Here is a 12648-nt window from a genome sequence, read left to right on the forward strand (position 1 = left end):
AAACTGAGTGTGGATATTCTGTAGATATATCTCAGACCAAAGGCTGAGAAAGAATATCCAGGTGATAATTAGTGTGTGCTGTTTTACACCTTGGCTTGCCACTCCTCCTGTACACATGCTCTCTGCATGCTGTACTTAGGCAGGAGGCCATTGCAATTTCTTTTCTGTCACTGGTTTTGGTCATTTTTTTCTTGTTTATACTATGAATGCTGGAGTCACATACATTAACTTACCAGCATGGTACAACAAGGAAGGTCCTTGTTAGTTGCTATTTGCAAACAGAAAAATTAGAAGGTTGCTAGTTGAAAAATAAGAATAAACCAAAGAGTAATGAAATAAACAAATTATGCAAAAGTGAAGGGACACTTACAGGCCTGCCAGTTGGGCCTGCCATGCCTTCTTGACCAACAGGGCCAATATATCCCTGTAAACAAACAAAGAATTTATTAGTTCACCATGTTTCCAAAATGAAGAAAATTCTCATGACGTGTCCTGATTTAAAGTTGCTCAGCACACAGACCTGTCAAATATCCAGAAGATCATGGTGGTACTTTCTAAATATTGAGTGCACATTACAACAAAATCAGTAAGGTAAATATTTTAGTAATTTGTAATGCTTGTGCTTGGAAAGACCCCATGCATTCTTTAATGTGAAAAATGATGGGCTAAAAACAGTGGAAACTTAAGTACTCTGATTACAAAAGACCAAATATTTATTGGGCTACAACCAACTCTACCTTGAGCTATAATGCTGCCCACAAGGACTCTTGTAAGGCTGCCAGTAAGTGCTGCTAAAATGCCACTTTTCAGTTCCATTTCACTTAGAGCAAACTGCTCGTGTCCAGTGCTTATCTCATACAGGAATGTTTAGAAAAATAAAGTAGCTATTAGAACAGTCCCCTAAAGCTGCTGCTCTGCACCTGGTTAACTGAACAAATTCAGTGCTGGCAAAGGTGGCAGGGAGAGAACATATTGTAGTAAGGCTTCCCATGATTCAGCCTTTCACACTTGATGCCACACTGGATGCAAAAAAATGCTAACAATGTTTCCATGTTTTTTGGTGAGTAGCAAAGGATGTCATGAATAATGAGCTAAAGAAGGTTAGGAACATTTTATCTAAAAAGAAAATCTTCATTGCAAAAAAAGACTACCTATTAATCAATAATGCCTAAGCACCACTGTGTCTTACTGCAGGCAAAGTTTGATCCCTATTTTCTTTTGCTGTAGAACACAGTTACACAATCAGCAGTTTTGCCAGTAAGAAGAATGTCCAGCAGACAAAGAAATACAAAGTCATAAGATTACACTAGGAGATCCACACTTAGTCAGCAGAGCCTGCTTTTTTCCTTCAAGATTAAGGAGCCAGCTCTGTTTGTACATCTGTGTGCATGGTGTAACCAGAGCAGTGCTGTTGCATCTAGGCTCAGAAAGGTTTGGGTAGAGGCTTCTGGCCCTGTTATATGAAAAAAGATTATTTTCTAGGTTAAAAATGTGTACTACTTTCCAACCATCCTAACAGTTTCTTTCATGTAGTGAAACACTTACAACTTGGCCTGTTGGACCTTTTGGGCCCAGAATTCCAACTAAGCCCATGTCCCCTGCAGGACCCTGCAAATGCAAAGGAACAGTTTAATCCAACATGGACATTAGCTACCCACCTGTTTCAAACTCTTGCAATCAGTAAAAGTAAGATGATTTCTAAGAGCAGTAAGAGTGAAAATATCAAATGCACTGACCCAGAAAGTTTGTCCCTATACAGGGAGTACACAGTTCTGCCTACCATGTTCCAACAATCCAGAGATATTTTGAACAAATTAGTGTTAAAGCTGATTAATTCTATGCTTTCATAATGTTCTCACTCTGTGAATAGTTTACAATCTAAGAGAAAAGAACGAGCACATACTTTTGGACCTGGGAATCCTTGAAACCCCATTAAACCTTGATCTCCATCTTCTCCCTGTAATAGGAGCAGGCATCCTTACCATTAGTTCACGTTGCTAACTCTTGGACTACTTGTTTTGCACCAACCCCTGTGGTTACGTACAATCCGTCCTTTCAGCCCAGCGTCTCCGGCTGGTCCTTGGTCACCTGGTGATCCTGGAAGGCCTCTTCTGCCTCGCTTTCCTGGATGACCTAGAAGTCCTCTCTCACCCTGCCAATAAGAAAAAAAAAAAAAAAATTTAATACAATTATGGAAGTTACAGATGCAAATACAGGTTTCCTGTCAGAAGCATGGAACTTGCTTTCTTCTGAAGAAAGACACCTATTCCATTCATTTTATTTCCCATAGGAAAATGATTAAACATACACTAAAATGCAAATGTGACTTGACTGCTCCTTGAATTGAAAACACAAAAACCATACCTGTTGGATCAATTCTAGTAGGGTATCTCTCAGTATAAGCAGTAAAATTCACTCAAAAATTCATTCAAAATTAAATACAGAACAGACAGGTTAAAAGTGAATTTTAAAAATAATCCTCTGAGCAAGAGACAGTGTACTTGTTGAACTCCCTGCTGTTAGACTAAAAATCCACATTGATTCAAATGGAAACTAGACAAGTTCCTGCAAGAGAAATCCTCTGAGGCCTATCAAATGCACAGAAGACGTGTCTAGCTCAGGAGGTGATTGAGGTGCAATAAAGGCTGTGAATATACAGGTTTCATGCTTTGTGCTTATGCTCTTTCCCAGGTTTTACCTTTGTGTTATTTGCCTTCAGTCACTATGTGCATTATTAATGCTTATCCTGTAGTCTATGTTCAACAGTTTCCCCTCAACTCATCTGTTCCTTGCCTTTCTCAGACTGCAGGCACTTCTGAGCAGCAGCTACCTCCTACAGCTCATTGTCTAGGCAAAGAGGTAAAATTCAGACCAAAGGCACTGGCAATAAATACGGCAAATAATGAATACAGTTTATACTAAAGAAAATGATAACAAAGACATTATTTCCAGCAACTGGAGTTCCTGTAAGTTTCCGAGTAACTTAAGGTTTTAAAGAACAGCTTACCAATCACATCTCACAAAGAAAGAGAGTTTAGATAAAAATCATGATTTTAGATTAAAAAATTCTATTCTAAGTAAAGAAAATTCTATTCAAAATGAAGAAAATTATCTGTAATTGTTACTTGTTCTCTTGTTTTGAAATTGAAATGAGTAATTTATATGAGGATATGCTGATATCAGGTACCTGGAATTGCCATGGAAAATGGAGCACACTCAGATTTCTTTCTTTCTGAAAGGGCTAAACAAAAACAATTTAAGTCCTGTGATAAATGATATACTTATTAGCCCCCAAATCTGAAACTTATGCTTGAAGTTATGGTAATTCTCTGCTATTAGACTGCTTAGATGTTTCAATCATCCTGACTGTTCTAGTAGCTACAGAAGTCAGGAAACATCTGACCCTAAAGCTGGAGTGAATAAATACAAAGTGTTTTGATGGTTCCTGGAGCTGGGAATAGCATTCAGATGGATGACATCTCTATTTTCAAATTACAGTCTATAGAAATGTGGTAAACACAACTTGTAATCTTAGCCTCCAAATAAGACTTGATGCCTTTAACTCACATGATTAACAGCAGTGTGGTGGCTCCACAGCCACCAAATGCAGCAGGAAGAATAAGAAGTATCAGCAAAACTGTAGCTGAACAACCAGATCCCATGTGTGTACCTACCTTTAGTCCAGGTGCTCCCATGGGCCCTGGCATGCCTGGCAATCCCTTGGGACCTCGAGCTCCAGGATAACCTGCTAGACCTGGCAAGCCTGAGTTTCCTTTATTGCCCTTAACAAATTGAAAAGAATGCTTTACAAGTAGAACAGCCAAGCATGCTTTTTCATTGTATGCTGAAACAGGCAAATTACACAAAATCAGCCAAAACCACTTAATGCTGTCTGTATGTATGGACACACAATGATAGTACAACAAAATATACAGAAAGACAATGATCAGCAGAATCATGTGGATTTCTGCTGATATTCCAAAAGTAAAAGGCTGAAAACTGTTTGAACTTCTCAGTATCCATCTTTTAAGAAGAAATAACTCCATATGAAACAGAATGAGACTACCTTCCCAAAGAAATATTCAAAATTTAATATGTTTATTTCTAATGGTCAGGCATGCTGGTAATACTAGAATGGCTGTGTACACTCTGTAAGGATTCACACACAATCACATTACCAGAGGAAGAAAGACCAGAACATTTGTTGTGAAATTGTATGAGAACATCAACCTATCAATAAAAGCAACTATTTTAAATGAAAAAACATGTTAATGAGTACATGGAGTTAAGCCACTTTTGACATGCTACAAAATGGAAATTTGCTACCATACAAATGAATATTTCTGTGGTGTAATTTAATAGAAATTTAAGCATACATAAATCTTCCTTATTTCCTATGACATTCAGTTAAGCATTCATAGATACAAAAAGGTTGTATAAAACACAATTTTTTATATTAAATGTCATTTTTTGGGCTTTTGAATATGGTGATGTGGCTTATAGATTGATGGACTGATAAACTTACATAGCAGAAGTTCTGCTCTTTTATATTCATTGTGGCAAAAATCAGTTATAAGCCTCTCTTTACTACAAAGTGTAATGGGGTAATGGAGTTGTCTTTACTATGACTGTATGACATTTTCGGTGGAAAGGTAAAAATGTAAAAATTCTTTGGGGTGATTCTCCTAAATCCAGCTCCAAAGAATTTTAAGAACTTGGAAGAGGTTCATGACCTGAGACTGGAGAAGCTTGAGTAGGGTGCACCTGCCCCCTACGGGTAACTTGTTTAATTTTCTCTTTTTTCAACCAGATTGGAAATTTATACATGAAACAACAGTGCCTCATCCAGCACCTTGGCTAATTCCTACCTCCAAATCTAACTCTGTAATCTTTTATGACAATTACTGGTCCATCTGGGGAGAATACTGAGAAATTCATACTGGAAATGAAAATGGTCAGACTTTCAATGATGAGAGCTACTCAAGGAATCTTCTCCCCCTCTCTGGAGGGACTAATTGAAGAGCTGTGTCACTGCTCCCAGTGGCAGCAGGTCACCACCTTTGGCCCATAGCATAGAACAGTCAGACAAAAAACCCATTTCCAAGAATGCTTTTAGATACCTCACATACCTAATACTCCGTTTCACTGCTTTTGGACAAAGCTTCATAATTATTTAGGTGGAGAGACATAGGCTAGAAAGTCAATAAGGAAATGTGAGATTATCTCAGACCCTAAGAGGAAATAGTCTCAGCCTAATTTTCAGGACCAGAATTGTGCAGCCTCTCTAAGAAATGACTTTCACTTGGCTGTAGTTACTACTGTCATATTCCAATGAAACTGTTCTCACAGCACACTTCCCTTATGCTAACTTTGTATCCTGGCTGGAATTTTAGGACCAAAAGAGAAAGAAAATTTTAAAAATTGGTCTAATTTCCAGGATACTCAGGGAACTGAGAACAGTCTTTTCCTTTTAAATACCTTAACCCTGGAAAATTCTGTAAAATGCAAAATGGCACAGAGGAAATGTGGAAAGCAACTTACCTTAGGGCCAGGCTTCCCTGACAGCCCAGTCTTTCCAGGGTTCCCAGGAATGCCTTCTGGCCCAGGATACCCAACTACTCCTTTCTGCCCTGGTGGCCCTGGTTTTCCCTTGAAAAAAATTCAAATCAAATATTGCACTGTTTGCTCTCTTCATCTTCACCCTCCCATAACTGGATTTCAGTCACAGAATTTCCCAAACCCTACATAACACCAGACCCAGTGATATGAATGGATAGTTGCAGAGGGAGCTCTGAGTTAGGATGTTTGGTTTAGAGTTCTACTGGTCTAACCTTAGACTTGCCCTGCCATGGGATCTGAGCAACTTCAGCTGAAATCATGGGGCTGATTTGTGTGCCAGGCCTGGAAGATGCCTGAGAGTGTCAATTCTTAAACTGAAGTGAGGAATCCTGATAAAGCCATCTATTTATCCCTGGAAAAAACCCAGCCATATACCTTTTCACCCTTTATTTTACTAAATGCTCAGTACTGGACTTTCACAAATTTATGCTGTTCAAGATTGAACATATCAAAAATACAAATTTGTAATATGGCAAGTTTGTGGTAACTGTTGCTTTACTTGCAAAAAAAAAAGCCTCATTTGAGATGTGGTTTGAAACTTCCTCAAGTTCTAGTTTCACTGCCTTCTCCTCATTTCTCTGTATGTCCCACTTTCCTCCCTTTCCTTTGCCTGCTGAATGATCCCTGCAGCTCTCCAAAAGAAAATGTTGAGTGTTTACAAAGGACACACAGCTCCTTTTCTTCAAAAGCTTCCTCTTGCACTCTGCCCAGCAGGTACAAGCTCTGTGCAACAGCTGCTTTTCTCCAGTTACTGACAATGTTTTGATGTGGGGCAGTAAAAGTTATTTACAATATGTGCTTGTGTGACATTATTTATTAGGGGACCAAAATAACCTTGATGCATTTTGTTCTTCATTATGTTTACAGGACACCTACTGCTTCCTGCTCTGTTTTCTCCCTCAGGGAGAAGGGCATGCAAGTCAGCTCCTCTGCAGTAACTCAAGAAAAAACATTAAAATTTCAGCTCAGGGCAAGCTAGAGAAATAAATAAGCCTCAAGGCATTTAGCACATGTATCCATCATGGACATATGGATCCAAACTTCTGTAGGCTGCAGCGGATCAAAGAACTGATGGGGTTGGAAGTGAACACCAGTACAGTTCTGTGCAGTATAACGTGATAACTTCCAAATGGACTCCACAAATGGGCTAATTAAATAATTTCACCAGTGGTAAGGACCCTGTTGTTAGTTGCACATCACTTCCATATGCTGAGTAACTGAATATAATTCAGTATAATTTAACAAAATTTCAAAAAATCATGAATATTCAAAAATGACAGGGGATCCTTTACACTTCCTGGATAATAAAAAGGTTCTTTAGAGTAAACACAAGACCTTCTGGTAACCCTGACATGATTCAATTTTGGTTTTATTAGTTAGTGTTTTCCTTGTTTTATAATTTGAAAATAGGCTGTAGAATTTTGTTACTCACAGGAATTCCAGCTTTGCCTGGTTGACCTGTTGCTCCTTTCTTCCCTGTAGGTCCCTAGAAGTCACAAATATTTGTGAACTGACAAATGTCCTAAAGTCAATCCCCTAAGAAGAGCAGAGGATTGTTCCCCTCTAGTATTCATGTTCACATTGCCTGGCTTTGGACCAGACTATTCACATTTCAGGAGACAGCAGAAAGTTTTTCAAGCAAAAGCAAATACATTTTTGACAGAATTGTGAATGTTTTTTCCCTGTTGTGAACCAGTTTTTAAAACTTTTCCAACAATAATCATAAAATGTTTTTCATCATGAATCTGGCAATTTCCCCTGTATCAGCCCCCCTCAGTGGGGAAGTGCACTTCTACAGCATTTCCTGCACTCTTCAAAAGGGAAGTCATGAAAAGCAGGCAATGTAAATGCACTGAATGTCTGTGGAAGAGAATACCAGAAAACAATAGGGTCACACATCACAGATGTGAACATTTGTTTTTATCTAAGATCTACACAAAAGATAACATTTGCTTAAAATCAGAATTATTTTCATCTTGACTGATCTAGAAATTGGTAGTCTTAGAAAACTGAGAGATACAGAGCAGATAACATTCTTGTAAGTGGTTTAGTGACACAGGAGGCCCTGCACCAAGGAAGAAAAGCTCAGAATGGTCAAAAGCTCCCCAGAGAACTTTGTTATAGGGTAGTCTGCACAGAATATAAAGATCTATAGCATCAATTTTATCCTACCTCTAAAAGATGCAACCAACGAAGAACAGGGACAATAATAACACTTTTTAGCAAAGAACAAGTAGAAAAAGTTTTCCAAGATTTTCCAGACTATTTCAAAAACACTTAAAGCAAAAGTTATGCTATCACTACTGTGCTGCAATATGACAACATGCAATAAAGTGAAAAAGGGGGGGTTATTTTAAGTGTAAATGTTTTATAATTGTGCAAATATGACAAAACCAGGAAAATGTTGTTCTATTGTCAATTTAACACCTTTTTTGTTAAGAATGGCATAAAGAACTCCACCAGTCAGAACTGGAATGTGCATATTTAAATAACTTAATGTTGTTTTCATTAAGATTTCTGGATGCATGTAAAGAAAGCCCAGCTGATTCAGCATTGCAGTTTGTGGGATTAGCTTTGCAAGGCTTGCCATAGCAGCCCCAGGAATGGCACTGCAGCTGGGACTCTGTCACTGCTCTCACTCCTAGCACTTCTGTGGAAATCTTTAAGCTCTTATGGGCAGCTCCATGCTGGACATTGGTTCCACATTTGTAAATGGCAGAATTGATCTGAGGGGCATTTGCAAGACAAAGAAAACATTTCTTCAGGAGGAATTGCTGATTTTGTCCTGGGCTGAGAGTAGTTTGTAAAAGCAATAACCTGAGTTCACAGCTGGAGTACATGCTCACAGTGTCTGCACACCACCTTTCCTTTCTGTTGCTTCAGTCACTTCCAGTCTGCTACAGATTCCTGTAGTTCCTTACAAAATTTTGAAACTCTAACAGAGCTGCTTCATGGAACTGCTCAGACAAAATATCCCATTGAAATTGCAATGGTAATTGGTATTTTAAGAAATCTTTTAGCCTAAAGCTTTTGAAATCTCAAAAGCCAATGACCTTCAGTCCACGGAAGAAAATAAACACTTTTGGCAATTTTCAACACACCACCAAGATGAACTAATATTTCTAAAGAGAAAGATTTGGCCTCTGATCTTTGTCATGACTTGCTCTGTCACTAGTGCTCCAGTGTTCTGTAGCAAATTCCTTATTCCCAGGTCTCTGCAAACTCAGTGCAGTGCAGTACCAGGAGGCTTCATTTACAGATCAGAGAAGCAAAATCCCAGTTGGCCTCCAGAGCTGCTTTAACACAAGGAGCTCCACTTTAGGGGATAATTAAATATCACTCAACATTTCCAAAAGAGCTTCTCATAATGCTTGCTATCACTCCAAAATAAAACTACTTACCTATCAAATTACATCTATTTACTAACCAAGATCATGATGCAATTTTCCACTTTATATTTTTTTGTCCCTGCAGGTATGAAAAGGAAACCCAAACACTCAGTTTTAGCCTTATGGAGTAATTTTCCAAGAATAGCCAGTGAACAACAAAACCCTACAAATTCCAAGGAAGTGCAGTTTAGGCTTACTTTTTTCTACTTACTTCTGAACCTCTTTCTCCTTTTAGTCCTTGCTCTCCCAATTCACCTGGCTCTCCCTTTGGAAAGAACATACATTAAATAAATGCAAGGAATCATTTGAATGCAAATGAAAAGATATTTTCAAGACTCAATAGAGAAATCTCCCTTGTTTGAAATACTTACTGGAGGTCCTTGTTGTCCAATAGGTCCTCTAAGCCCTGGAAGACCTGTATGACCCTGGGAAGGAGAAAAGAGAACATCCTGCAGTACAGTAACTCAGGCTGCCATGCTCAGGGAGCTGCAGACTTCCTTGTAAAGGAAAGTTTGCCTCCTGGCAGGTGTCAGGTGGACCCAGATTCATTGACACAACCTAGAAAAAGTATGGTCAGACCTCCAAGATCAAACTCTACAGAGCTTTTATTCTTTACATTCTCTACTCCAAGCTGCAAGTGGGAATCACATATTGTTTAAACATTTCTGCACTCCTGTAAGCATAGATTTGGTTCATGCATTCATTACTATGTCTGTATTTCTGTGTAACTTGGATGTTCTGTGTCAAGGACTGTCTCTCTTGTATTGCAGTGAACTGCATCAGTGATAAGCATGAGTTACCATCCAATTTTTATGTGCTGAAAGACTGAATAGAATAAATGAATATTTTAATGATTAGATGTAAAATAAGTAGTGCTTAAATTTCTGAGAAAAATGTTAACTAATACAGTTATTACTGTACTAGTATAATATACAGTATTACAGAAACACAACTGTTTATTTTAAAAGTGACTCTTTCTCAAGCAAGGCCAGCTAGAAATTGTCCAGGACCATGTCTAGTCAAGTTTCCAGTATTCCCACAGATAGAGACCCCACAATCTCTCTGGGCAGCCTGTTCTGGTGCTCAGTCATCCTCTCAGTAAAACAAAAGCCATTTCAAAAGGAATTTCATGTGTTCAGTTTTTGCCCTTTGCCTCCTGTCCTGTCACTGGACACTATAGAGACAAGTCTGTCTACCTCATCCTAATTTCCTCCCATCAGGTATTCATACACACTAAGGTCCTTGGAGTCTCCTCCAGCTGAGGAGCTGCAGCTCCCATGTCCCCACAGGAAAGATGCTCCAACATGCTCCAGGAGGGCAGCAGTGCAGTGAGGGACCAGCACAGGCATCTCTGCACACTTGTGAGGGAAGGTGACACTGCTGCTGCATTACTCCACATCTCTGCAGAGCATGCCATGCTCAAATAAAAAGACTGAAACCCCAGAGGTGTTACCTTGTAGCCCTCACCACCAGGCTCTCCTCTGTCTCCCCGTTCACCACTTCGACCCTAGAGAACAAACCAGGCAGCAAAATGAAACAGCTGAACTGAATACAGTGCTGCAGTGAAATATGAACAGAAAGCTGGGGTTTCTCTTCAATTATCCATGAGAGGGAAATGAGGAATACAAACATAAAGGGTAGCTTGGCTAAAGGAATAAATGTGATTTTTTCCTAAACAGAATGCACTGCAGTCAGACAGTAGCCACAGCCTAAAATTTTTTGTAACTGAAGAGTAGAAGCTAAAAGATAAATATTACATGGTACTTAAAGAAACAGGAGGGAAGACTGACCTCAGTGGAACTTCTCCAGACATATATATATATATATTAAAAAAAAAAAATATATATATATAAATAAACACTCTTATGGCTTCTGTAAGACAGCCCTTTAAAAATTGGATTCTTTTCTGAAATGACTTGCTGTACTCAGAATCTGCTTTAATTATGAAGTTTGTACTAATAATTTTGACAGGTTCATAAATGCTGCAGAGATACACTCTACATATGAATTCAGTACAAAAATGGTTACAAAATGCAGCTGAATTAGTTTGCAGTGATAATGTATTTTTGATTAGTGAGGCAATTAAGTATAACTCAGGATAAACAGAGAGGGTAAAATTCTTTTCTAAAATGTGCTGATCTAAACACAGACTAATGGCATTATGTAATTAAATAGAGGGCACAGATGTTTAAGCAGGAAAGAGCACACAGCAGCATTTTCAGACTGAGATTACTCATGAAAGGACCATTATTCTATATTTTAGTACTGATTCCTGAAACAATGATATAAAGCTTCAGAAATAAATGCATTTGCTCTTGTCTTGAGTTGCACTATTATAATTTTTTTGAGAAAGAAAGACCTACTGGTTCACCTATGGGCCCAGGTAGTCCAGGGACTGTATTGTCTTCACCTGGGTAACCCTAAACCAAAGAGAAGTATTAAAAAATGTTAACTTGGAAGTTCAAATGCTAATAAAAAGCAGAGAAGATGTTGTATAGATGTTAAAAGTGAATATGATGCTTATGGTTTAATGTCATGGATATGGTAATTCCATTTGAACATTCCCCTAAATGTCCCAAAGACATTAAGGACTAAAAAAACCCCTAAATATTTGCTTTATTCTCAAAGGCAGATATAAGAAAAAAACAACAATTAGCTGAACAATATCCATGTAATCATGCCTCTGTTTAATGAACAAAAGGATAAACAGGATATTTGACAAGGGGAAAAAAGAAAATTTCTTCCACTATTTTGAGAAACACACTTAATAGAAAGAAAAACAAGAGTACAGAAGACTCCAACGTTAAGTCTGAAGTTGATTAAAATTTAAATATGAAATAACTGCCTTCCAAGTTAATAAACAAAAGATTATCTATTCCAGATGATACCTAGCAATAGTAATGCAAAGAGAATCACAATTTAAATATGATTAAGGACTTCTACAGTGCATCAAAGTGTTTTTTCAGAAGTGACCCAGCAACCTAAACACCTAGCAGTCAACAAATCAGTTTGCAGTTATTGTTTCTTAAATCATATCAAAACCTATTTACGACATCAGCCACTAAATGCCTAGTCAGAGTATTTATTGCAAAACTTGCTCCAGGTTGTAGCTCTGTGGCAGGGGCAGCTCCAATCTCATCTTCATGAAGTGAATCCATGTACCTGACTTCTTGGGGTCACAAGGGTTTCAGTGAGCATACAAATCTGCTTTCAGGATTTGAGACTTGAGAGAAAAACAATGAATTTGACACTAAAATAGCAGTACTGAGGCTACATCCTGTCCCTAACATTTTATATTAACCACAGACATTTGCCCATCCTAGCTGGGCTTTCAGGCAGATCTGTGGGTGTACTCACAGGCTCAGAGTTAAGTAAATATTTAGCTGGTTCTGCACTGATTATTTTTGTCAGCAGTGCTCGCTGAGGGCAGTGCTGCTGTCTGATACAATAGACTGTGCTCTGTACAATGGGTACCTTGTGCTTTAAAACCTCAAACATTCTAACAGTGTAATTGTGGACTCCAGCTCTGAATGACCCATTTCCTCACTCTGCATTTCTTTTCCTAGTCTTTGACAACACTAACAAATACTGCAAATGGTGGCTTTTGCTGCTTGCTGTGGAAAACAGTGGGTGTGCAGTA

General features: G+C 38.4%; 1 protein-coding gene across 2 annotated transcripts in view; it reads right to left on the reverse strand.

Annotated features, from left to right (window-relative positions):
* Positions 1 to 12648, reverse strand: part of COL24A1 (collagen type XXIV alpha 1 chain) — a 125063-nt gene that overhangs the window by 11289 nt on the left and 101126 nt on the right. For both annotated transcript variants that reach the window (XM_059854159.1, XM_059854158.1), the window contains 11 exons: positions 11372 to 11428; positions 10462 to 10515; positions 9380 to 9433; positions 9220 to 9273; positions 7052 to 7105; positions 5542 to 5649; positions 3675 to 3782; positions 2045 to 2152; positions 1904 to 1957; positions 1546 to 1608; positions 371 to 424 (listed from right to left, as the gene is read on the reverse strand). In XM_059854159.1, the coding sequence (XP_059710142.1) occupies positions 371 to 424; positions 1546 to 1608; positions 1904 to 1957; positions 2045 to 2152; positions 3675 to 3782; positions 5542 to 5649; positions 7052 to 7105; positions 9220 to 9273; positions 9380 to 9433; positions 10462 to 10515; positions 11372 to 11428 (768 nt within the window). The remainder of the gene's footprint in view (positions 1 to 370; positions 425 to 1545; positions 1609 to 1903; positions 1958 to 2044; positions 2153 to 3674; positions 3783 to 5541; positions 5650 to 7051; positions 7106 to 9219; positions 9274 to 9379; positions 9434 to 10461; positions 10516 to 11371; positions 11429 to 12648) is intronic.

This window comes from Haemorhous mexicanus, chromosome 9 (genome assembly GCF_027477595.1).
Source record: "Haemorhous mexicanus isolate bHaeMex1 chromosome 9, bHaeMex1.pri, whole genome shotgun sequence".
Taxonomy (NCBI): Eukaryota; Metazoa; Chordata; class Aves; order Passeriformes; family Fringillidae; genus Haemorhous; species Haemorhous mexicanus.